This window comes from Argiope bruennichi, chromosome 2 (genome assembly GCF_947563725.1).
Source record: "Argiope bruennichi chromosome 2, qqArgBrue1.1, whole genome shotgun sequence".
Classification (NCBI taxonomy): Eukaryota; Metazoa; Arthropoda; class Arachnida; order Araneae; family Araneidae; genus Argiope; species Argiope bruennichi.
Window position 1 is genome coordinate 1,082,974 of NC_079152.1, and position 27,265 is coordinate 1,110,238.

Genomic DNA, 27,265 nt, shown 5'->3' on the forward strand with positions numbered 1-27,265 from the left:
AATTTCTCCGGTAGTAAATTGTCACTTCCGAGAATCGCGAGAACTTACTGAGGACATCGCACGCTCCACTGATTAATAAAAGGAATTCATCAGTGACTGTTTTTTCATCATTGCACAAAATTAAACTGAATATCGAAAATGGAACTTCTTATCTATTTATGATTTCCAAATGATCTGCTGATTTCGTATTCCAGAAAGTGTGTTCCAATTACTTGCAGAAGTTCCTTGTCCATTTTTTTACCTCAAAATGACCTTCGACTGAATTCATCCATCACTCGTGACAAACTATTAAAGAATCATTGAGATAACCCAAGAAACATGTTATTTTTGCATAGCAATGTAAAAGATTTAGTGATCTGTTGAATCACAGTAACATGAAAGGAACCATTTTTGGCCATCTAACGGTCTGTACTCTGAGAAATATATAACGTAAATCATAAACGCAGCGACTTAAATATATCAAATTTGCTGCGAGATTTTCGGAATAAAAGTGTGTTCTGTGCCGATATTTGGTTTCAATAGACTGGGGAAAACACATCTGAAATAGAAATTTCGGATGTTAACCGCATACCAGGGATGAATCGCCAAAATCACTCGCAAAGATCACACGACAAATTCAGTAAAAATGCTAAATTTACTTACGCCACCGTTAATATTTAATTTACGAGTTAATTAAATATACTATTAAACGAACTATTTTAAAGTTCATTTCATTATTAATTCTTAAAAATTTTTTAATTAAAGCTAATTAGCTATTTGTTACTAAGTTTTCGGGGAACACCCCTGCTGGTTTATTATATTTGGTATGGCAAATAATATTCCTTTTCTTGTGCTGTTTCTTTCAAGGACATTGTGGTGTACCAGTTTCAATATTAAAGAACCATTTTTTTTCTGTCGTTGTTTGGTGCTTTCTAATATCCATCGAAGTTTTTCCTTTAACATATACATGTGTATGCACTAAATTCAATGCAGCTGTGTTTTTCAAAATAATTACTTTGTAATCACTTCAGTTCGAACTTCTGAGTTTCGAGGATTTTTCTCACTGTTCGCTTGAGAATCAGTATCCGTAACTTTAATTATTTAACGGGAAGCTAAGTATTTCGTGAAAATCACTCTTCCAAAATGAAGGCTTCCACATCTAGAGTTCAGTAATATCCCGTTCTGTAACTCTTTCTCGGCTTTCTTCTAAATCGCTATGATGCTGTTTGAATGTCAAGCTACGGTTCTAAAAGAACATAGAAAGAAGATGTCGCCGATGAAATTTCTTCCTTATTATGGAGAAAAAAGATAAAACTGTGATTTAGGAATAATTATATCCCGATTATTTACCTGAACCGCTATAGTGAATTAAACTTTCATCTATCTATTTGTCTGTCTCTCTCTCTCTTTCTCTCTCTCTCTCTCTCTCTCTCTCTATATATATATATATATATATATATATATATATATATATATAGATAGATAGATAGATAGATAGATAGATAGATAGAAATACTGTGGCAATAAGAGCCACAGAAATGTGTGGCTCTTATTGCATAGTGTCGAATGGGGGCAGTCAAGCGTAAACAAATCACTTTTAGAAACATTTTAGACCGCTGTACTGAATGTTTTTGTAGCTGCCTCGCTAATTCATTGAATCGCTCATTAATGAGAACGTTGTTATAAATGCACTGGGTAGGGTTCACCAAAATTCAGTTCACTGACAGGAAAGAAAATGTAAAAGAAATTAAAAAATAGACGTCAAACATTTTTTAATTTAACGCGAAAATAGACAAACTTTTTCAGATGGCTAATCGTCATCTCTTATAAGTGGAAATCGATGACCACATCTTCCAAAACTTTTATATCGCAATAGTTTTGCATCACCTTAATATTCGAAAAGGTGCCTTTTTAATTATGTCAATTTCACTCATTTAATGATATCATTTTCACTTTTCTTGTAAATGAAATATACAAAGTGAATGTACCGATTTGTCAAAAAAATTCGACCTCAAGTGTTTCATGAACTCCACTATAATATTTTCCGAACCTATTATTTCATAAAAGCACAACACACAATTTGTAATAATTTTTATTGTTATCAAGTTCAAAATCACACTGGAAACTCATCAGAACATTCACTCACGTGCTTCTGCCAATGTTAAAATTAAGACTAAAAAAATGCCATCTTGGCATTGGCCTATTCATTCCAAACTGGGTTTTTTATTTCGTTGTATGGCACATTCTTTAATTTGTACGTTATAATTTTTTGGACTTATTCAATTAAATTCATGTTTTTCAATCTTATCAAATAAGAAAATGAAGCTTTAAATAAAATATGCTTTCCACATTTATATTGAATAGCTTAAAAAGAATCAATAATTTGAACAAATAAATTGATCGCCGAAGACGGCTAGTATTACATAATATTTGACCTTCCTAAATTATAAATGACCAAAAAACGATGATATGATTGTGCACTATATCTCGATAACGATACGTTTAAGAAATAAAAATATGCACGAATTGCCTGACGCTGATATGTACAAAGAATACCGTTATGTTTACAGTTTAACTGAAAGCAACAAAAAGCGTGGATTCTGATTTAATTTTTCATAGATTCGATGTTTCGTAGATGCTTGACATATATTAGCACACGATGGTTTTTTCCTTTCTTTCTTTTCTCTGTGAATACGACCTACTTGATGCGCATGAGAGACACCGCGATTGCTGCCGAATTTCATCTCGTTTGTAATATCGACTCTTTTTTTTATTTTTTACCAAAATCAGGATATACTTCCTTTCGTTTTCGCTTTCATTTTTCATGAATAACCGAAAGCAGATTTCCATTCTGAATCGAGTTCAAATGTTGCCTCTATATCGGCAGGGAAAATGCAAAGGAAAATAAAAAAGAGCAGAAAAAAAAAGATGTTAGATTGCCTAATGACGCGAAAAAGACAAAAGATGAAATTTCCCCTGGTTTATTTTCTCTTATATATATATATATATATATATATATATATATATATATATATATATATATATATATATATATATATATATATATATATATATATATATATATATATATATATATATATATATATATATATATATATATATATATATATATTAAAATTCGACGCAACTCTTCTAAAAATTCGACATCGAGATATTAACTGAATACCCAAACCATAATCTTTATTCTTGAAATGTATAGGTCTAACACGATATGCATAAGGGCAAGAATCTAGATTGATAAAATGTGGTATGTTATATTTTTATCGAATTCTTTTGAACAGTTGTGAAATATGTAATGGCGTAGCAATCATTTTGGCTAACAAAAATATATATAATTCGCTTTTAAAAATTTCATTCGCATATTGTAAAGTCAGTTGCGTTGATTTCTTTCGGATTTTGAGCAAGGTACACTAATAGTCTGTTTATACATCGATACAAACCCGTATGAGTGGTCCCCCAAAAACTTTCTCGCATACTCTCTAATAAAGGTGTTTTTCCAGAGAACGCCTTGCACGGCATTGGCGCATTGGAGCTAGATTGATAAAATTCGGTACAACATCTACAATATAGACATCTATCGAATTCTGAGTCAAATCCAAAGAGGGATTTAACGTCCGTCGGTCTGTACCTTCAGAAACATGTGAACTCAAAAATGCAATGACATAAGCGTATCTAATATGATATTGCATATTGTGACTACAATTATATTTCTGTGTCAAATTTTGGTTTCAGTCGGTTATAGAAAAACGCGTCTGAATTAGAAATTCAATTTTATTAAAGAGAATGCAATCAACTTTTGGGAAGAATACTTCCGCTGATTTTTCCCTTTGAAATCATCACAGCTTGCATACAACCCATCCTGGATCATGCTCAGTCTCAGAATATATTTCATTCATCTTGATGTTGAATACAAAATTCATGTCCTGATATAGGTACAAAAACTGCCAAGATGAAAAGATAATTATTATAATATTCAGTATATAATTAAAGTGCTTATTTGAAGGGTGGGCCACGAAGTACATGAAATGGAAGTTCTTAACTTCCGAACATAGGAATTTATAAGGGGGGATTACAGGGCAGTAAAATTATTTAGAAGGTAGTTGTATTTAAGGGCATTCAAACTTATTAATAGTGTGTGGAATAACATGTACTTAGGAGCCTGGGGAAAAAAAAAGAAAAAAGAGAAAGGTCATAAAAATAATATCAGATCAATACCCTACTTATTTTATCTAATTATAAAAACTTCATAATAATAAAAATAAATATACCATAATAATAAAATAATAAATCATAAACATAAAAATAAGATTTATCATAATAATTAAAAAATGCGACGAATGGAAATATAAATATCGACAGTTTGTTGCTTTTAGACATAACTTCCATTCATATGGCATCAGTGTTCAATCAGTTTGAAAATCACTAGCACATAGAACCGCTATCTCATGTCCCGATCAAGGTAATTTTCTCAGAATCGAGAAACTTCACGGGTCCAAACAGATAAAAACCTGAGAGTTCCATGGTTCCGGCTAGTTGCAGAAGCAATTCTCCTGTTCGTGCAAAGGATTCGGTTTGGAAATTTTGGAACATCCACCATACAGCCGGGACATATAATCCTCATGTTTCCTCTATTTGGACAAAGGCGAGGTTAGCAGCTTAACCTCTTGTAATTGAAAGACCTGTCATGCACGTCGAGACGCTTTTGACACAGAATTGCTAACGACGCGCTGCCGGCTATTGTCACAGAATTAAAAGTGATGGTCGCGAAGCATCGTCTGAGAGGGTTTGCCGGAACAGTCTAGAGGAACACCATCTGAATTCATTTAGAGAATATAAATCTCTTTCCGATTCCTATGAAGTATCGGATACTCTGAGTGACCTCACTGTGAGTTATGCCGCGTTTACACTCGGGCAGTTATAAGACGACCAGTAGGCAGAGCATGCGCAGAAAGAGACTGATTTATGTTTGTCACAATTTCAAAAGATAGATTCAGACATTCCATGCTTGGCTATAAATTAACGTTTTGGCTTCCCTGGATTTTTCTTTTTCATTGCATATCGTATTAAAATGACACACACACAACCTCGCATCAGAAAGAACAAAGAGCAAAAAATGTCGAAATTAATCTCTGATAAGTGATCATTTTTTTCACACCAAAAAAAACCCGCCAAATTCTGCGCAGTGAGAAAAAAAATACAATGCAGCGGCATGTTGTTGTCCCGCCGGGAGAATTGCTTGCCACGGACAGAACAGCATTTTATCAACCTTTCTACACATGCGCTGCCTACTTGCCGTCTTATAACTAGCCGAGTGTAAACTGATATTACAGAGAACTGTTTTGGTGCACTCACCTGTGAGTTTCTTACCACCGCAAGTGCTTAATTCTGACGTCGACCTCAAATAAGTCTTTGCATGCGACATTGCATTTCTATTAGCAGTTGATGGCTTTCTATGAGACCTGGATTTTCAAACTAATCCAACGGTGAAACAAATGCTTTACATGAATGTCAATTAAGTCAAAAAGTAGCAAATTGACAATATTTTCATTGCATTTTTTTATTATTGTGTTCAATATTATGTAAGTTACTTGTTGATATCTCCTCCTATGTTGTTTAAATCAATAAACGAATCACTGAAAAAAAAAAAACTGCAAGATCTAAGTTTTTGTATAATTCTCAAGTTCTGTTAGTCATAGTTTACTAAAAATTCTTGAAGTATCAAGATTTTTACAAAAAAAAAAAACAAAGTATCATACATCTGTAACTCAAACTGACCTCGTTATAAAGGTTTGAAAGAGATTGTTTTATTTGAATTTGAGTAATGCTGATAGTTTGCTCGAAAAAAATCCGCTAATCAGTGTGTCATTCTTCATCGTAGCGGCTACTGATTTACCGCATGTAATTAACCTGTTTAAACCAAGTCTTAAACAATATTTAATTTTTAACTCCTTAATTGATTGCGCCTTTCTCTACTCTCTGATTGGATGAAACATGCTGTTTCGGGTGTTGTCGTTTTGATTCAAATGAAAATCCATAAAGTCAATATCCACATTTAATTCATATTTTATTTCATTCATATCCATGTTTGATTCATACTCCACGTTCTACATTCATATTTATTTTGAAAATCCACAATTTGATTCATATGAGAATCCATACTTGAAATATCTCTTCTATTTAATTTTTGTAGGATTATAACATTTATAAATGACTTAATTCGTGCTGAAAAGTAAAAAAATAAGATAAATTGATGTGCGCATGACGTATGGGCAATCTTGTTAAGGGATTAAAATTCTAAAGCAAATGGGATCAACCAGAATAAATTAGAATCACTGAAATTTTGTACGCGCTCTCTATCTATGTCCCTAGTATTTTTGTAAGTAAAAATGATATGGATTATGAAAATATTATTTAATGATATGAATTATGAAAATATTATAGTAAAGTACAATTTTATTTATGAATAAGTATCCAGGAATTTCTTCTTCATTTTCATTAATATGCATTTTAAAAGAATTTTTAGCTGGTAGGAAAAAAATAAAAAGTTATATTCCTATGACTGCAATTCTGACAATATCCTATTCAATTGAAAGCTGTTGGCAAAAGTGAGAACGCTTTACAATCAGACATTTAAATCAGTCCTAACATAGTTTCAATAAAAACAGAAATTTCCATGGAATAATAATAAAAAAATGGAAATATCATAGGTATGAACCACTTAATTTATTTTTCACTTAAAATAGAGGGGTTTTATCTTTTTAGATATTTTCACATTCTTTCATTTAAATAGAATGTCGTTGATTTTTGGCAAATGGCATTTTTTAACGGTTCTTTAATCTATAATTTTCTGTTATTGCTGAATGAAATAAGAAGTATGCAAAAATTTAAATTCTTTCGAGTCTTTACTAATATCTTTTATTATGAAAAAATATAGTCGCGCTAATAAACCTTCTATGTAATAAAAATATCATTTGAAAAACCACGCTTGGCCGTTATTTTCCAGAGAATTTCTGATAAATTGTTATAATTACTATATTTTCCAGCCACTTTTTGCAATACCCTCATTCAAAACCGGTGTCTCCAATAATTTATTTTGTGAAAAACCTGCCCATTCCATTTAAACCGCAAATATTCAAGAAGAAATCTTTTTTATTTTTAAGTCTACTTTTTTAGGTTCAGAGGTGCATTTTAAAAGGAAATTAAAACAGTGTGTCGTTGTTTGTGTCCAAAAAAATAAAAGGCTTTCGAATGCTTTAGTTGCCAAACCTGCTTACTTAACATACCTTTAAAAACAGAAGAAAGGAGCACGTTTTCTACAGATAGCGAAACCAAAGCGAAGTGAATCAATGACTCAATAAATAAAAATGCTCTTTTATGATACTTAAACTATTTCATCATTTTGAAGATTTATTTTTAATTTATTTTCCGAACAATAACGCTCGATGTTAAAATAAAAACATTCAATGTCCTTTCAAAAAAAGAAATATATATATATATATATCTTCGTAATCGTTATGAAAAATCAGTTTTAGTTTTAAAAACGTGCATATATATATATAAACAAAAATGGAAAAATCGTAAATACCTTCATGCCATAGAAATCCAAACTATTGAATAATTTTTTTCCATTCTGCAATTTTTGGAAAAGCGGAAAGATTTAAAAATCGTTTGGTATTATTGATGTTAAATTAAAAAATAAAATTGCAGATAAAAAGAAGGTTTGTGTATGATAATATTTTATATAAAAAGTATATTTTATTGAAAAGGCTGAAAATGTTTTTTTAAAAAAAACTATCTCACATACGAGCACATTGTTATTCCGGTGAGCGTTAATATAAATTTACTCTTACGGTCTCGTTTATGATGTTTACGCAACGGAGTCGTCAACAGCTGAATTCACATGTGATGACTGCAATCTTTGTTTTGTTAAAAGTTCTTCAAATTTTGCTCACAAATGCGGAAGCAGGAGGACGGTTTTAGTAAAATCGTGACAATAAATTAAACAATTAATTTTTTATTATCAAATGCACGAGTTTATTTATTTTCCTATGAAAAAATTAGATTTTATTAATTTTTTAAAGATGTATGTTGCAAACGATTTTCTGCTTTTAATTTAAAATTATGTTGCTGATAATGGTTATAATAGTTATAATAAAGAAGGTTTATGATTTTAATAATGAAGAAAACACATTTTATGAATGAAAGCGAAACCGAAGTCAGCTGAATCAACGTCACAATGAATAAAAACATTCTTTATCAAGTTTGATGTGTCATACATAAGCTGTTCAATCTTTTTAGATCGTTTTAGAAACGCTTAAAAAGTACGCTTCTTAAACGTTTCTTTTGTGTTTATACAGAAATTTTAAAAGCATTTACTTTTGAAGTTTTTCTTTAAATATTTTATTTAAAGTGAAAAAACGGTTTTTGTTTTTTAAAAAAATGATTACTTATACATTTTGATAAATTTCGCGAGCATTCCGATTTTGAAATTATTTTTATACATAATGAGGAAGTATTTAACCTAAAGTGATTTTAATTATTTATTTTTAAACCAGCATGAATGTTCTCTTAACTTATGCATTAAATGCTCCAGAGCATATTTAAAGAAGGCATTGATCGTTTGCCAGCTGACTGGAAAATTTTAAATAAATTTACAATTTCAAGATCCATAAGCCATGTTCGAATTTTGATTCATATTCACAATTTTGATGACGACTATATGCTTCGGCCTTTGTGTTAGCTGCATTTTTAAGTTATCAGATTGATATACACTAGGACGTATAGAATTCTTGTTGTCGAATTGTATTCACAATATGATAGAAGGTTAAACTTTTATCTTTATGATTACATGCCAAATTCCATTTATTTTCAGTTCAAACTAGCAATTCGAATTATTGTGTTGGCAGATTGTACCAGACTGAAATAATTCCACGAATGTGTTTTTCTGTTTTCGGGATGTAGATTGAACCTACATATTCATTCAAATATCGTAGTGGATTTTTTTTACAATATAATACTTTTATTTGTATATTTCGTACACGAGAAATCAAATTAATTTAATTATATTTGAGCTGTAGGAGTTGGGGGTGGGAGTAGGCAGGATAACACTTTTACTAGCGAGCATGTGGAAAAAAATAATTTTTTTTTTCTCTTAATTATACAGCAGTGATAACATGATCTCAATATTATGTATTTAATATCGTCGTAACGCGAGTGTAATTTTAACGATTAAAAGGATTTTCTGAACGTTAAGACATGAGATACTTTCTGGACTACTAGCCGCCTTTGGCTTCCTGTTTGTTCACTCAGATTACTGACTCATTCAGCTGTTAAATGTTTCATATGAAAATCATTTTTTAAACATCCTGTTGTTATGTAATACGATTGAAATAGTATGAATTCAGTTAAGTGAGTTTATCGCTCATTAAAAAGGGCATATATTAAAAAATAAAAGTTAAAGTAAAATTGCTATGGAATTAAAAGCACGCTATTAAATGCTTTGATGGATGAATTTGAATTCCATCATAATATTTCAAGACACTGTTTATGTGGAATAACAAATTGAATTAAAAGATTTTTTTTTAATTTAAGGGGAGTAATTGAACGTATATGGATCTGATATCCTTAAAAAAAACTTTTTGAGTCCCACGATCATACGAAGACCATTTTAGCTAAATGATTCGTTTGGAAGATATGAACATCCATTTCCAGAGGCAAGTCATAATGATTCATCAGATAGCGATGGTTAAGCCTATTTTTGCGCTCGATTAAATTTTCTTTTTGAAGCCTATTTCTTGACTTCTTTTATATCACATAACAATGGATTTTTTTTTGGGGGGGGGGAGGTGAAGCAAAACATTGCCAGAACATTTCTAACAACATTTTGCAGCTTCAGTAATTAGACAGGCGAAGTTCAGAATAAAAATGTTCAGTGAAACAGTCTGAAATTTGTAAGAGGGTTTACTTGAGTAAAATAAAACCTTGTAAATTAATATTGTTAGTATCATAAGCGAAAATCTGATTGCCGAAGATTTCAATTGTTTATAATTATGCTTACCATATTTAGGATATTTAGAATATATAGATATTTCGTCTAAATTTTTTTCATCTATCTTTCCACGTTTTTGAATTATCGGATTAATAGACATAATTCCATGTGTGTGTGTGTGTGTGTGTGTGTGTGTGTGTGTGTGTGTGTGTGTGTGTGTGTGTGTGTGTGTGTGTGTGTGTGTGTGTGTGTGTGTGTGTGTGTGTGTGTGTGTCGGAAAGGTTTGAACCGGACAAGCAGATGCGACTGAATCTGTACGCGAAATATTTTGACGGTTTCAATAATGAATAGCAATTTTTACTGTAATTGAACAATAGCCCTTTTCAAAATTTTTACTTTGCATTTCATCACATATTTTGATGGAACCCTAACGCTTTCTCCCATCTACTTCATACCCGAATAATTATTCTAATTTCGTATCATTTTCCCCCTTATGTAATATTCAAGGTATCCTTCCCTGCTTCCACTAATTATTAGATAACGTCAAACGGATAAAAAGAAAAAAACTCCTAAAGTTACCTTGGAAAGAAGTGAAGCATTTACACGCAGAAGCAAACCGAGCTTTCTCAGTTTAGAAGTCATTATCAGTTTCACGGTCACTTCGCGTCCAATTCGCAGTGGATTTTATGAACAGAAATCATTTCCCTCTTCGTTCAAAATAGGACGGACGCCCTTAAAAGCATTCTGGGAAGGGGGATAAAAGAGAAGTAAAAGAAAAAAGTAGAATTCCAGTTATCCGATTTTGTTCAAAATGTGTAATTTGTTCACTTATGTACTCTTACTTACTTTACTTTATGCACTGCCAAAAAAATCCGGACGCTCTTTTTTATTCCTATATTAATAATCACATACTAAAACTGTAAAATTCTATAACTAATAGAAATATTTTATCTATAAGTTTATGAAAAAAATTCATTTCTGGGTTGTCTCTATATTTAGATTTATTTAAACTCATTATATATATACCAACACCTCAATTCGAATACACATCTGAATTCCTCAAATTAAAATATGAATGCATATAGAATATTATGATTTTAATATGATAAATTGTTGATAATATATCATATACTGTTAATATGTAATGAGCAAATGAATATTTGAATTGCTATTGTTGAATGAGAGTTTTTTTTTTTTTTTTTCAATCTATTTCAAACTATAAGAAATCTTTTCCAGTAATCATAATTATACATTAAAATATTAAATAACGAAAGTAAAAGTTATGAATTTTGAAAAGTTTGAAAGTATATTTTATATTTTTAGTGAATTTAAAAATTAACGAACTTTAAAATGAATGAGTTAAAATTTAATTTAGATAATTAATTAGTTAAACATTAGATTTAACTTATAAATTATTTAGTTAAAATTTTTTGAATAAGAATTTACAACGAGTAACACCAAAAACAGCACGGCTCCAGCCTTCATTCTGTTCCGTCTGATAGTTTTCAAGATATGTAACAATAAATAAAAACTTTTAAAATAGCATGATTGTTGCATGTTTTTTTTTTTTTTTTTTTTTTTTTTTTAAGTGAGTGGGATTTTGACTTGCCAAAAGGATTATCTGGCGGGAATAAAATACGTTAAAATGCAAATGTAAAACAAATGCATTTCAACCAGGGTCGAATGAAGCCTTTTAGAGTCCGAACGAATTTAAATTTTATAGATTGCGATTAATAATAAATGTCTTGATCCTTTTTTGACTAATTATTGTGCAAGCCACTTTCAATGACTAGATGTTCACCCACCATATTCAATTTATTAATTTTGTCACATCGATCCATTTGATGAGCCGCATCTTATGATAACAGATATTTCGAATTATGCATGCGCTGTAAATATAGCGCAATCTGACAAAGTTAGCTATGCAGCAGCAAAGTTAATTGGGAAATGAAATGGAAGAAATGTTGAATAGATTTATTGATAATTTATATATATATTTATTTCGAATAAAATAGAATATATATTATTTAGAATAGAATATATATATTTATAGAATATATTTATTTCGAATAAAATAGAATATATATTATTTAGAATAGAATATATATATTTATAGAATATATTTATTTCTCGAAAATAGAGATGATGATGTATCTAGGTACCATATAGCTGGTTTTCCTGGGTTATGGGTAACGCTTCTTCCCCGTGATCTGGGCGTCCCAGTTTTGAATCCTGTTTCGGGAGTTTTGTTTCCTGCTCTGTCTGTGAGATGTATGAAAGAGCCCCCCTGTAAAAAGGGGTTGTGCAAGTGAGTGTCATCTTCATACGAGTAAGAAGTCAGACTTCTGTGCTCAGGGGCCTTTTCCTTCAGAAGCTATTGCACAAACTCGGCTTAAATCGCTGATCTCGTCAGTGGGCTTATCTATGACAAGTGCCATAAGTAACAACAGGTACCGTATGCTTTCATATAAAAAAAATCGAAGAAATCTAGGCAATGGCTGGAATTCGGAATCTAATTCTTTGGTTTTCATAATTGTTTTAGATATACAGGAAAATAAAATTAGTGAAATCTATCATTGCAGATGAGGATTCTGCACAAATACCATTTTGCGATGATTTTCAAAAATAAATATTTATTGACATAGGCACAATTGATAAGGTATCTAATAATCGCAAGTCTTCATACGAAATAGACGAGAAATTGAAATCGAAACCGATGAAATAAACAAATAATATAAAAAAATTTAATTCAAATCCTACTTAGGTCAACAATGAAAAAAATTTATTTTATTTTCTTTTCATTAAATAATTATGAAAAAATTATTAAATATCAAAAAATTATGGATTTGCTCAAGAATTGAACTCGCAATCTTCACTTTCATTTAAAAGATACTGAAATCCTTGCATTTTACCCATTGAGCTACTGCTCGTTGATTTCCTCTTTAATTACAAACTGCTAAAACTCTATTTAAAGTATTAAAAATTAAATTTAATTGATGAATAAATATTTGAAAAAAATTGTATTAACATCAAGTGTCATCCACTACAAGTTTAAAAAAAATGTATGAGAACTTGAGTGGATGAATAAAAAGTATTTTATTAACTATTGAAAATTTGAACAAGATATATCTATACTTATATAAAAGCTCAGTGTGTGTGTGTGTGTGTGTGTTGGCGCTCTACAGACCAGGCCATTTAACCTACAGCTACCAAATTTGATACATGTATACCTTAGAGGTCGGGAATGTGCACCTGGGGTTCCTTTTTTTTAAAATTTTAATTAGAATTTTAATTATTAATTAAAAACAACTTTCCCGCCAAAAAATCTTCTATTTTCCCCACCGCCAAATGAGTAAGGCTTCAGTTTTTTTGTTTTTTTTCCCAACAGTAATGAGGCTAGAGTTAACATTTTTCGGCCGATTATTTCAAATGATTCTGTTTATTTTCTTAATGTTTTATGCATTTAAAATTAAAAATTGTTAACTAATCGATCTTCCAGTTTCATTCTGAAGTACTTTTGAATTAAAATAACACAGAATAAAGGAAATTAAAAATGTCTAATCGTCATAGCATTACCCCAACTGGCGTAGAAAACTTCACGCATTTGCGTTACCGTAACTGGCGTTGAAAATTCACGCATGCGCATAGTGTTCTGATTGTTGACAATATTATCAACGGATGATTCTTGATTTAAATTATTTTTAGGTTAGTTGCATGCTTTTGTAATTAAATTGTATTTATGTTAGTTATATATTTTTTGTATATGCTTATAGTTTTAAGTACATCGTTTTTAAGTAGTTTTTTTAAACCTGTTTTCGACCGATTATTTTAAACGATTCATTTTATTTTCTTAGTGTTTGATGCATTTAAAATTAAACATTGTTAATGAATCGATCTGTTCATGATGAATCTGAGAAAATTTTGTTGACAAATTCTTGAGATATTACATAAATTAAGAAAGATATCCTTAGTGCCCATAAAGTTTAAACCCTCAGTGATATAGTTATCAGTAATCATATTATAAAAAGGGCTTTGTTTCAGTAAAAAATATTATTATATTAATTTCAGATTAATTCTTTCCACTTTAATTTAAAGCATAAATTCTACGGGAGCTAACAGAAAATGAGAGAGATACATATTACGTTATGACTGAAGGCCTTTATAATATTATGAGTGAATTATATGACTATCAAAATTTGAAGTTTTAAAATATTTTGATGAAGAATCTATTAAAGTAGGAATTGAGTAAAATATTTAATTATTAAAATTTAAATGAACATTAAGATTGGCGAACCAGCTGGTCACCAAAGGCGGCTAGTAAATATATATAGGGAGAGTGTGAACTAATAATAGGAATTGAAAAAATAGATAAAAATTTGTACATTAATGTGAGCTGGATGACTCAGACGAAGTTTTTCTCCGTAGAAAATGTGCAATGAAATAACATTTTTTCGATTTCGTTCATGATTTTCGAGTGCTGTCATGAAGGCGACCATTGATGGTGTATTTAGAGGATCATGAGTTTTATATAAAATGAAAATTAAGGAAATCGTTTCTGTGATTAAAGTAGGGAATGGATTATTTGATTTTTCTTAATATTTTAAATATATAGATGTATTGAACCTTCGTGCGTAATTAGTACGTGACTTTATATATATATATATATATAACCTTAGTTAATCATACCTTACGTTTTTAAACATAATTTTATAAATTGAAATTGAAATTGAAAAACGGCAATGTTTATAGGTTGTCACATTATCTGTAAATAACGATATGCGTGACAAGAAACAATTTGAAACACTTTAAAAAGCAGATCGTAAGCTCCCAATTCTTGAGCTTGACTACTTCCTGGGCAGTAGACACTCGGTAAGAAAAGGTTTAACTTCATTTATAATTAAGTTAAATTTTAGTGGTTTTCCTCCATAACAATATAGCATGTTATGGCCCAAAACGGATTTTGCTCGAAATTGGACAAAAATATGCAACTTTGGTGCAAAGACCGCATATCAAATTTCCTGAATTTGGCTCAAGTGTTTTTCAACTGTCTCTGTCACAGCCACGTGTTTTTCGAACTCGGAGAGAGCTGAAACGTGGAAATTTGTCACATTTTTGAGTTCGAATTTCTTGACGGTTACAATGCCTCCTCTATACTTCGCATACGAGACAGTGCAAAATGATATAGTTAATCAAAGCTATTGATCACTGGGAAGGGAAACTGAATTCTCACTCTATTCTCTTTAAATGAAATGACTTTCCCTGTTTTTTGGAATCACCAGTTAAATACAAAGACTATGAAATGCAAGACTATGTTTCATGCAAAGACTCTGAAAGTAATTGGGAAAATAAAATTTAAAAAAATGTAATTTCAAAATTCGCCAATGACATCCAAAATCTGATACAATAACTACACACTAACTTGCATCCGTCTAACTCCGTGCTATTATTGAATTATCTTCGTCATAGGCAGACAGAAAAAATTCAAAATATACATGTTTCGAACTCGGGGAGTTCTGAAAAGCTCTGATTAATCAAAATCTTCAGATCGTATTTTTTAACAGTCCCTTTACAATTACCTTTATTTACTTTTTATGCAAGAAAATGAGTAAAGAAGAAGAAGGGGATTTATCTATGTGGTGGAAACATTCGGTCATCACTTCCTCATGTCTGGGTGAAATGAATGGAATTTCTGTTCACTGAAGCGAGGTGAAACGTTTTGTAGAGAGGTGCGCTCATTATCGTTTGGATGGGGGGGAGGGGGATTTCATCCGGTTTAAGGAAAGACTGTCACCTTTGTTGTGGAAACACTGAAACTGTGGAATTCATAATATCCACAAAGCATAATTGGAAACTAGATCGGACTTCATTTAACAAATTGCTTTTTTTTAATACTTTGAATGAATTTTTGTCTTTTGAAATGGCAATGATCACCATAAAATTACAATTTTTTCATTACTGGATTGTTAGCCGAATGTTTTTGTTATTCTTTTTCCTCACTGAATAGATTGAGATCAAAATTGGATGGAAAGATATAAATTTGGTGTAAAGACTGTATACCAACTTTCATCTTTCTAGCTCACATCGTTTTTTTTATTACTTTTGTCACAGACAGCAGGACGGATAATGCCAAAAATGCGTTTTTCGAACAAAGTGAAATCTGTGGCGTGAAGATTCATCAACACCTCGAATTCGATTTTTTTTTAACGATTCCAATTCTTTCTCTAAACTTCGTATTCGAAAAAGTAAAAATGAAGGAGGTGCATTCTCACATTCCAAGGAAATGTTCTGAGTCATACTGCATCCTGTTAGGCGACAGGGAGAATGGCTGATGAGGTCCAGATCAGGATTTTAAACAGGCGAAGTAGGAAATCGCCTAGAGACCCCTCAAAGGTGTGGAGGACGAGAAGTGAATTGTGTTGCTTTTAGGGCAGTCTTTTATTATCATGTGAGAACATTATGTTGTTTTGGATTGGAGTTTTTGAAGCCTCAAAGTGCACGGGCAGAAAAGTGGCGATTTACCGCTTTTGAGGCATCGATTTTTCGCTCTTACAATTATTAGAAAATGATAAAAGAAGGTTGTCGCATTTTTTCGACTTATCGCCAACAAAAAGTTACAGTTGGAGCGAATGTCGGCCATGTACACGTTTCTCCTGTCTGGCCAATAAAGGACATGGATCATAAGAAGTTATCGCTCGTAGAAGCACAGAGAAGAAAATGGGAACCAACGCGAAACAGCTAGAGGAAGTATCAAAAGTGTATATATACACACACACACACATATAACTTGCAAAAAAAGTTTTGGAGCTCGGAAGATGCACTAGTCACGTGATTATTCCAATCCAAACCAGTTTAAACCAAATTTTCACAAAAAGAGGGGGAAGGTGTTGGGGGAAAAAATTTGGAGCTCGACCGATTTTCGGATGAAAAAAATGATGGAAAGATGATCGTTTTTCTAAATATCGACGCACGCATACTTCATCTGATAGTCACGTGATTGTTTCAAACCGGTTTAAACTAGTTAATGACTTAAACTAATTAAGACAAAAAATGACTTAAAAATAATAAGGTTCTCAGATGATACCTTGAAATTTGCGATCGTAGATTTCAATTTTATATTTTTTATTTTTGTTTCATAAACGCAATTAATTGAAATCGAGTAACATTTAAATTTCAAAACATGATTTTAAGGATTTTTTTCCATGGAGTAAATTCATCGGCATTATGATTTTTTTTTTTTTTTTGTTATTCTTACTGGATGAATTATTGACAATTGAATTAATTGTTCTGGAGATTTTGATTAGAATATTTTATTTAATGTATGTGCCTAAATCCAGGATGAATTTTCTGAAAAATGCTACAAAATATGTGTATTTTCACATAAAATGGATTGAAAAAACATCTATGAAACAAAAATATGTCATTTGAGAACAAAGCCTCTAAAAATGGAAAATGGCATTAAAAAGGCGTCTTATTCAAAAATGGAAAACGGTGCAACTTCACTGAGAATAAATATAGACACAAAATTCTAGAGATTTTAAAACGAAAACTAGCCAGAAATTATGAATACCGAATACAATAAAATTGATGTTTTAGCTGAAAGTCGAATTTTCAACGTAATCGCTTACTTTAACCCTTTAAATGGCCATTTTTTTCTAGTCATATTATGTTACTATATTTTTAGGCTTGAAATTAGAATAAGAAAAGGGATTCATTTAGCTAATTAGATAAATTTAATTTCATTAATTAATTAATTTGGTTAATTAATAATTAAGTAACAAATCAAGATACATCATTTTGTGTGAGATAAAGAACTGAAGCATCTGTTTCTATCTTACTAAAAAAATTTGGAAGAACTTATGCCAACCTACATAATTTCATACAAAGATTGATAAATTTGGTGGGAAGCATACTTCCCACGGCCCTAGAAAGGGTTAAACTGTGTTAAAAAAACTATAATTGTTATAATATACAATTTAAAATAACTTTTTTTTTTTTTACGTATGAGACACTAAAACTAATTTTCTTGAAATTGACGTGAAATTCAAAACATTGTTATTTCAATTTGTCATGATATTTGATCTGTAAGAATTGCTTATATTGTAGCTAAATTAAAAGCAATAAAGGAAGGAAACGTTTTTGAAAGTGAAAAGGAGAAGGAGAACCCCCTCCCCCTCCGGATTTCGTGTTGTCGAAGGACTCCTGCGCAGCTGATCGGGCCCTGACGAGGCCTTGCGAAAGACAGGAGCAGAGTCATTTTAATTTCTTGGAAAGGCATTTCCAAAGAAGTTTCGCCTCCATGAGCCGTGAAGTTAAGAAAATCTGTTCGAATTCGGAAATTATTATACTCGTTGAACCATGAACGGCCCGTATTATCTGATTTAATGAACAGGCATTTTAATAACAGCTTTTGAGTTAATATTTAGAAACAGGCCGACTATTTTTACTTTCGTCGTATGCGAAATTTAGAAACTATTGAAAGTTCGACCTCGATGGTTAGAAGAATATCTTATTCTACAAAAACCGTTTTTCTTCGAAGGGCATGTAAACACGGCATGTAATCATTTCTTGGGGAGTATGTGATCGTTTAGAAAAGCTTTCCAAATTTTTAATTAGACTTTTGATTAAAAGCTTATTGAAATTATAATGCTTCTTTAATGCTTATCTTTCGGGGCATATTATGTGTTGCTCAGGAAAGCCACACCAAAACTGCTTTTTAACTATGCCGATTTCATTCTTGTACACTTTCCTCCTTAAATTTAGTAAATATTTAAAAATATTTTTATATATTTTGCAACTATAGTGGTGTGTTGTGGTTCTCTAAAGAACTGCCCGGTTTTAAATATACTATTTTTAATCTACACAAACACAGCTACACTATAAAATTCACAAACACTTATCTACTACACACACATAGAAAATTAGGTTAAAGAAAATAGTATGGTGGTGGGTTACCACCGTTTCCAGCCGAAAGCATTTGGCGTTAGCGCAAGGGTTGCGCATTGGGAAAAAAAGTCGATCTCAGGATGCAGGTTTCCCGTTCAACTGCTTGCCTTCTGTAAAACGCCGCAAGGGGGCTCTCTCTGCTCGAGGGAAAAAAGAGGTGCTACACAACAATAATATGCATCGTTTTATTTAATGGACTTACACATAAACGCTTTGCTACATTATTAACCATTTGCGGTGGAAAGACGTGCCCCGCACGTCGAGATGTTTTGAACTAAAATCGCCAACGACGCGCTACACACGTCCGCAGTCAATCGTCACTTAAGTAACAATGATGTCAACTGAGACTATTTGCCGAACACGGTTTACAGGAGTACAGTCTTTGGTTGAAAATTAATTTATTTAGAAAATATAAATCATTTATCGATTTCTATGTAATATGGGATACTCTGTATATTCTGACTGCGAATGACAGTGGACTGTTTTGGCATGAATTTCTTGCTACAAGTAGTTAAATGCATCCTTTTATAGTTAAATATACTTAGAATTTTTAAACTTCGCTTTTATCTCGGGAGGCATAATTTATGTATAAGAAGAGCGGATAAAACACGTCCGTTCACAGCACGGCACAAGAGCGAAAGAGAAAAAAGCAAACGAAATATTTATCTCCGCTGTGATACTGTGACATTTTGATAGGGATTTCTTTACACGTGCCGATTTAAGTAAAGGGGAAATGGGAGTCTTTTACAAGTATTTGTTTAGGTTGGCAGCTTTTTATCCTTTCACTCGGAGTGTGGGGACATTTGGGGGCCGTGGTGGCCTGGTGGTAAGGTTTCGGCTTGTGGGCCATAGGGTTTCAGGTACGAGACCCCATTCCACCGAAGAACCGCCGTATAAGGAGGTCTGTTGCACGATAAATCCGTCAGGGTCAAACGTCCTCCCGCTGGTGTGGTGTGAAGAGGGGGTGCCAGCTCAGGTGTCGTCCTCGTTATCTGGCCGCTGTTCAAAATGACGAAGTCAGTCCCAAAATAGCCCTAGTGTTGCTTTAAACAGGACATTAATATAACTAAATTAAACTAAATCGAGTGTGGGAACTTGTCGATTTCAGCAATTTTATATATATTATAATCAACAAAAGATTCGAACTCTAGATTTGGACAGATCTCCATGAATACGAAAAACTCATTTTTTAAAAACTATATCTCTCTAAAAAGACAACAATTCAAAAAACACTTTGAGCTAAATGGATAAAATGAGTTATGTTGTTTTAAAACCAAATTTGCCGATTTCTGACGAATTTTGTATGAATGCCATCCTATCTGACTGACGAACACGATAACTGAGAACATAAAGGATTGGAAGGATAAAATTTGGTACATAATTTTACTATCTAAGGTTGATCCGCATAAAATGTCGAATGAAATCCGACGTGCGGTTGGATGTCTGCCACTTTGTGCTTTCATGTGAATAGAAATGCGATAGCTCAAAATCGCAAAAACATAGAAATTTGTATGTGGTTTTGTTTTTAAAATCTAAATTTTGGTTTCAATAGGGTGTAAAAAAAGTGACCAAAATTCATATTAGGTTTTCTTCCTTTTTTTAAAAAACTTTATTCAATGAAGAAAAAAACAAAGCTCACACAAGCGAGGTGAAATTTAATAGGTGTCTACCCTATAGATGTTAGATCTATATACCAAATTTTATCCATCTGGATCTCTGTTTTGTAGTTATCTTGTTTATTCAAACAACCGTATACACTGACTTCCTCTCAAAAGATTTTGCTCAACATTTGAAAGAAATCTACAACTTTGGTATAAAGATTATATACCAAATTTCACTCGTCTAGTTCAAAGCGTTTTTGAGTTACTTTTGTCAAAGACAGACAGTTTCCAAAAATGAATTTTTTAAACTTGCGAAGATCGCCAAAATCTCGAGTGCGAATTTTTTGACGATTACAATACTTTCTTTTACTTTTCGTGTATAAGAAAGTAAAAATGTATCAAAAATAAATCTATTTTGAATACCTCGTTCTATTTTTATTTAATCAAATTCTGATGCTGTATTATTTTCATGACTGCTGTAAAAGAAATAAATAAAAGATAGGGGGGGGGGGGGGAAGACAGCTAAATACAGTAAAATGCAAACACTGACTTCAGACTTCGACTCGAGCGGCAGAAGGTATCTTCCTTCTTTACGATCGACTCAAATCGCAACGATTCGGCGAAGTTTTTTTTATGATAGAAGCTACCACTGCATAAAATAATTACGTCAGCACAATGCGTCCCGAATATCTTCTTAAATGGAAGTTCGGAAAGTATTGTTCTATGAAATCTTATCACCTCAATGCATTACTGTCACAAAAAGAGATCAGAATTCGCAAATACATTGGAGCCTAGCTAATTTTAACGCCATTAATCGAAATGTGGCGATAATTCAAATTTATTCATTTATTTTGTCTCAACTTTTAACCTGTATTTGACATGAACCAAATTTCACTCTTCTAGCTCTTTACGTTTATATTTTCTCACATTTAAAAAAAAGTTTGAAATTTCGAACTTTTAAATTTTTAGAAAATTTGAGCGAATGAAATTTGGTGTACTGTCTTTACACCAAATCTTGTGGATTTTTATCAAATTTTGGAACAAAATCTATTAAAAGGAATTCTGTCTGTCTGACTGTTCGAATATAAGTTCATAAGACAACTGCAAGAAGAAAAAAGCTAAATGGATGGATTTCAGTACATAGATTTAACATCTATAATATAGACAACTATCAAATTTTATGCCAAATCCAAAATGGGATTGAACATCAGTCCGTCTGTACTTTCAGAAATGTGTAAATACGAAATGTGAATATGTAATGCATTGTCAGAAACGCAATGACTTAAATATATCAAATTTAGAATCTGATTTTGTGGCTGCCAAATGTTGATTACAATCGGTTGGGAAGAAAGAAACCCGAAGCACTTCACCTTTATTAGAAAGTAGGCTAGAAAATTTTGAGAAGACACTCCCGCTGCTTAAAATTAAAGTCAGATTTATCTTTAACTCTTTAAAGTGTTTTTTTTTTCTCTCAACTTTGGTTTGTGAGATCGGCTCAGGTGTTGTGACTGGAGAACTTTGTTAAGGTTTTACCATTTAGAGAAAGTGCGGTAAAGTAGCATTTTCTCCGGAAAATAAAGAGACGAGGGAGATGGGGTAGACGACCATTGATGATCATCCTGGTGTGTAGAAATAATGGACTTCGAAATCGATACAGCGTCAGTGGCTAGGGCATATCTACCATTCTTCCCCTGTAGAAAATATGCTATAAAATAACGTTCCCCCTCCCCCCTTTAAAATCAGAGAACGGAAAGGGTAGACGGTTTTTAATGATATATCTAGAGTCTTCAACTTTCCTTCTTGCATTTGATACATAGATAATGAGATGAAGTGAAACATTAAATGGTATTTATAATTACATATTACATGTGCCTCTGAAAACTGAAACAAAAACATTCATTAAAAGAACATATGTTATACCAACAGGGCGCATCAAAAAATTTAAGAAAAAAATATAAGACAATTTTTTATCAAATTAAAAGAAATTGCAACGTCATAATAATATCTGTGCGATGATATGTTCCGATGTTATATAGGGAAAATATTAAAGCATTTATTCCATGTTACGCTGTTTGGAGAATTTAGAAACTTTACTAGCCTAAGGAAGCCTTCCAGAGACTAAAAAAATGTGTGTATCATATTTCGTCAGAATTTGAAGAGGTGAAGAATTATGTAAGATTCAAACAAACGAAGCAGGCATTCAATTTTGCAGATCATATGACGACAATAGCAGGCGTATTAAATAGTCTGTTGCTTCCATAAGTTTGTAATATTTAATCGGTGAGAGTGGTCTTCCCAAAACTTTCTCGCATACTCTCTAATCAAGGCTTTATCCCAGGCACTGGTGTATAATACTTACGAAATATTAACCCTTCGTATGACTGAACCTATCATGTCATCCTTGGCGAGTTTATTTTTTTCCCACGGTTAATCTATGGCGTAGTATCCGAAAATCGAATTCGTATTTTAAAATCATTTTTCTCAAACGATTTAGAATGAATTTCGACACAGTGCTACACTTCTAGTCTCATAATCACATTCGAAATTTAATATATTTAAGTCATTGCGTTTTTTAGTTATCACGTTTTACATGCTTTTGAAAATACAGGCCGACTGACGTTCAATTTCTTGTTTGATTTCGTTCAAAATTTGATAGTGTCTACTCCATAGAGATTAAATCTGTGTACCAAATTTTATATATCTATTTCTCTTCGTTTTTTATTTATAGTGTTAACTTATATATTCTCAGATATTATTTTCGCTGCTTATATTTTCGTTGCTAAACCGCAAAGGACAAATTCCTTGTGAATATAGTTGGCTCAAAATTTGATCTAAATTTCAAATTTAGTGTAAAGACTATGTACAAAATTTCACCCATCTAGTGTCAAGTGTTAATGAGTTATTTTTATCCTAGACAGAACCTTTGTCAGACTTACTTTACTTATTTTTGTCCTTTTGGCAGACAAAAAAACAGATAAATATTTTTCAAAAATGCTTTGTTCGAACTAAGAGGTCTAAAATGTGGAAATTTGACAAAATCTGGAGTTCAAATGTTTTGACGATTACAATATACCTTCTCCATACTTTGTATATAAGAAAATATAAACATTACATTCTTGACGGAAATTCAAATGATTATTTCAATTGTTGTATCTTTCAGGTTATTAGAAATTATATTATTAGTTTAATTTAATTTAATTTAATTGGAAAATATGGAAATTTGCTATTTTCTTATGAAATGTATAGTTAAAAATCTATCTTTTAGAAGTTATGAAAGTCTAATAATTCATGTACATTCAGTAAATATAAAACAAAAAATCTAATCTTGAAATAAAAATTATGCTTAAAAACCTGAAGAATTTTTGAATTTTGCGATGCTATGACACTTATTTTTGTATAATATTATTTTCCAAAGTTAACTCCAAGACAAGTGAATTTAACTTTATTTTTGATTAAATAAACTAATTAAAGTTTCGAAGAATCGCTTTGAGATGTAATTCATACCATCCAAAGTTTATTTTTATCAAGTTTGGTGAAACTAAATCAAACAATATGGCCTATATATCACACAATAAGCTTAGGAAAATACCATTATATTTTAGTATTAGTAGAGGTAATTGCATAATGTATTAAGCATGGACGGTTCGTTTCTCTAGAGACATCGATATCCTTTCTCTAGAGATATACCATAAATTTTTTTAATTAAAAGTTTCAGAATTTTTAATTTGGGAGTTTTTAATAAAATTTTCTTAAACTTTCTCAGATAATGTTGAAATTAAAACAGTCATTTATGAAAATTATGCATTTCATTGATCTGATCAGAAGTAGAATAAACTTTTTTTTGGATGGTGGTGGTGGGGGTTGGGAGGACTCACAACCATTGATGATATCGTAGGCCTCTGAAAGAATCACTATAATGTATATTTTGATTTAAATGTCATTATGTTTAAAAAATACTTTTAGTTGCTTTTTCACATTTTAACTATATTTTTGTTAACAATTGCCTTTATAATTGCGACACTATTTCATTTTTATTAATAATTTTATTGATCTATTTGACTAATTTAGCTGTATTAATACATGGTAACGTCGCCTTTTTCAAAAACATTTTACATGTAATTATTAATAGATAACTTCAATCCACCACTCTCCCCCACATATCATAACATTTAAGGGGAATGTGAGGACAGCAATTTTTTTAAAAAGGATTAGAAGCGCTGTTTTGGTATTTGTCTTGGGTACCAATTTATGTATTCCAAAGCGAAGGGAAAATCTCTGAAAGGAGTCAGAGGAAAAATTTTTTTATTTTCTTCTTTTCTATGTTAATTATTTATTGTAGACGAAGAGACAAAATATCTCATCTGTATCTGCAATGAGATTCAGTTATAATTACCTGTTCAAATATGTGAGCTTCATATACACTAAAATTATTAAATAAGTAAAAGATTGCATGCTTAAAATCTTAATTAAATTACTTAAATTTAGCTCAGCAATCAAACTGAATCTCTGTTGATGTACATATCTCTGATGCTCTCTTCTTCTAATTGCATTAAGTCTTACATTAACTGTAACTGTAACTGTTAATAGTTTCAGTTTGTTTTTGTTAGTGTATGCGATCCGATACGCGGGAATTTGAATGAAGTTTGTTTTTTGGTTCAAATGTCATTATAATATTCTTCCTATATTGTTCATGCTACTGTGCTTTGAATTAATGTACTGAATATTTTTTATTTTTATAAAAAATGTTTTCAATTTTTTTTTCTAAATCAATTTACGTAATATTATTAAAAATAGCTTTCTTTCGTGGTAAAAATTTTATAGAATTCCCAAAATATCATTAATCTTTTATTCCAGACTCATTTTAGTTTCATTATCATTATTTTGAATCTCATCTTGTGTCTGAATTCCAAGGATTCTTATCCACAAAATTTATTTACATTGCCAGGGGTGTTTGTGCTCCGGGGAAACCCCGGAATTCCGGGGATTTTGAACTTCGATACCCGGAAATTCCGGGGATCGTCGTTCAAAAGGAAGTAGGAATAATAATGAATTATTTATTTTGATCTGGGTAATTTTGCTTGCTTTGAAAGCAGAAAACGCAAGGTCAGTGTGTGTGGTGAAAACTTTTCCTTTCTTTCTCCAAAGGCAGTGATAATGCGTGAAAAGGGGGAAAAAACTTCTTTTTTGTTCTTTCCTTATTGCGAGTTATGACTCATTCCCCCGGTTCTCGGACATTCTCTTCTGGATTCTTTTCGGCTAGTAGGCGTGGCAGAAAAAAAAGGGAGAGACTTCGTTCGACCAGATGTGCGATCACGTGACCTGGGTTCAAAGGTCTTAATTTTGCAAAAAAAGTAATTCATTGAACTTTTATAATTAGGTCATTCAATACTTCATAATCGTAATTTTTCATTTCTCCCCCCCCCCCTTCTCGAAACTCCAAAATGTCGGTAGTAAGTCCGTAAAAGTTTCAGGGGATTTTTTGGGGTCCCACAAACACCTCTGCATTGCTTATGAATTGAGTAAAGAAGAAATTTTACCTAAAAACTAAAAATTTCCTGAGTTCCTAAAATTTTTCTGAATTTTTTTATTCTAATTGTAATATTTTTCATAATTTGTTATTAATTTGAAATCTTACCTTGTCCCTGCTTTGCTGGTATCCAGTTCTTATTTATAAATAATTTGAAACTTTAAGAAAAGCTTCTAGACCTTTTACCTTACTTTCATTATTTTTTTCCATCACAGTGCAATATTAAACATTTTAATTTAGATTTTACAGTCTGTTATGCTATGAAGTATTTCAAATCAGAAGTATTCTTTCTTGTATTAGTCTCATAATTGTTTATGCTGTGCAAAATTATTACAGATGTTTTTACTCATTTTAGTATTGGTCTTTAAAAAGCTAATAGTAGCTAAGTATAAATTAAGATATTAAATGCTTAAACATATTATTTACAAGTACTTTCATGGTATAAATTCTTGAATCGATTGTTTACTTTTCTTTTTCAGTATTTCAGTCGTCGTTTGTCGAAAGCATCTACTGAAAAACAAGCAGCTGTTAAGTTTGGTTGGATTCAAGGTGTTCTTGTAAGAATATTTTTCAGATGCCTTTTCACCCTTTACTTAGTGAAATAATATTATAATAGATGTTTTAAAACATTTTCAATTTAATAAAACATATTCATTATTACTTCTAAAGTATACAAAAAAAAGCTGAAAAAGAGATTGTGTAAAACGTTGCATAAAGTCTGAGAAGTTTGAAAGAGTGAAACAGTTATTTTGCTTATGGCAATATTACACAAAACATTTATTAGATAATGTGTTAATACTTTCTAGACTTTATAATTTTTATGCATAAGCATCCTCGTCAGTTTCATAACTAATGAAATGAAAATCCACTTCATAATGCTATTCATTTCAAGAAAATGATTGAAATTCATAGGATGCTATGATCTCATTCTGTAGCTTTGATTAAAATAGATTTATATATTTATTTTGGATTTTCTGGCCAGGGTTTACAACTGAACTATCAGATCATGTTGCAGGATTAATATGTTGTAAAATTTCTTTTTCAAGTTTATATAAACATATAAAAAATAATAATATATGCCATATTTTCTAAATACTATATATTCAGTATTACAGAGCATAAAACTTGCATAAAAAAAGTTCTAGACAAGTTTTTATTTTTTTCATATATAAAGATATATGAATTAGATTTTTTTCATGTTTTTAT

At 31.2% G+C, this 27,265-nt stretch overlaps 1 protein-coding gene across 1 annotated transcript in view; it reads left to right on the plus strand.

Annotated features, from left to right (window-relative positions):
• Positions 1-27,265, plus strand: part of LOC129957135 (solute carrier family 12 member 3-like) — a 169,362-nt gene that overhangs the window by 98,174 nt on the left and 43,923 nt on the right. Inside the window, exon 2 of the mRNA XM_056069303.1 lies at positions 26,539-26,616. Coding sequence (XP_055925278.1) covers positions 26,539-26,616 — 78 coding nt within the window. The remainder of the gene's footprint in view (positions 1-26,538; positions 26,617-27,265) is intronic.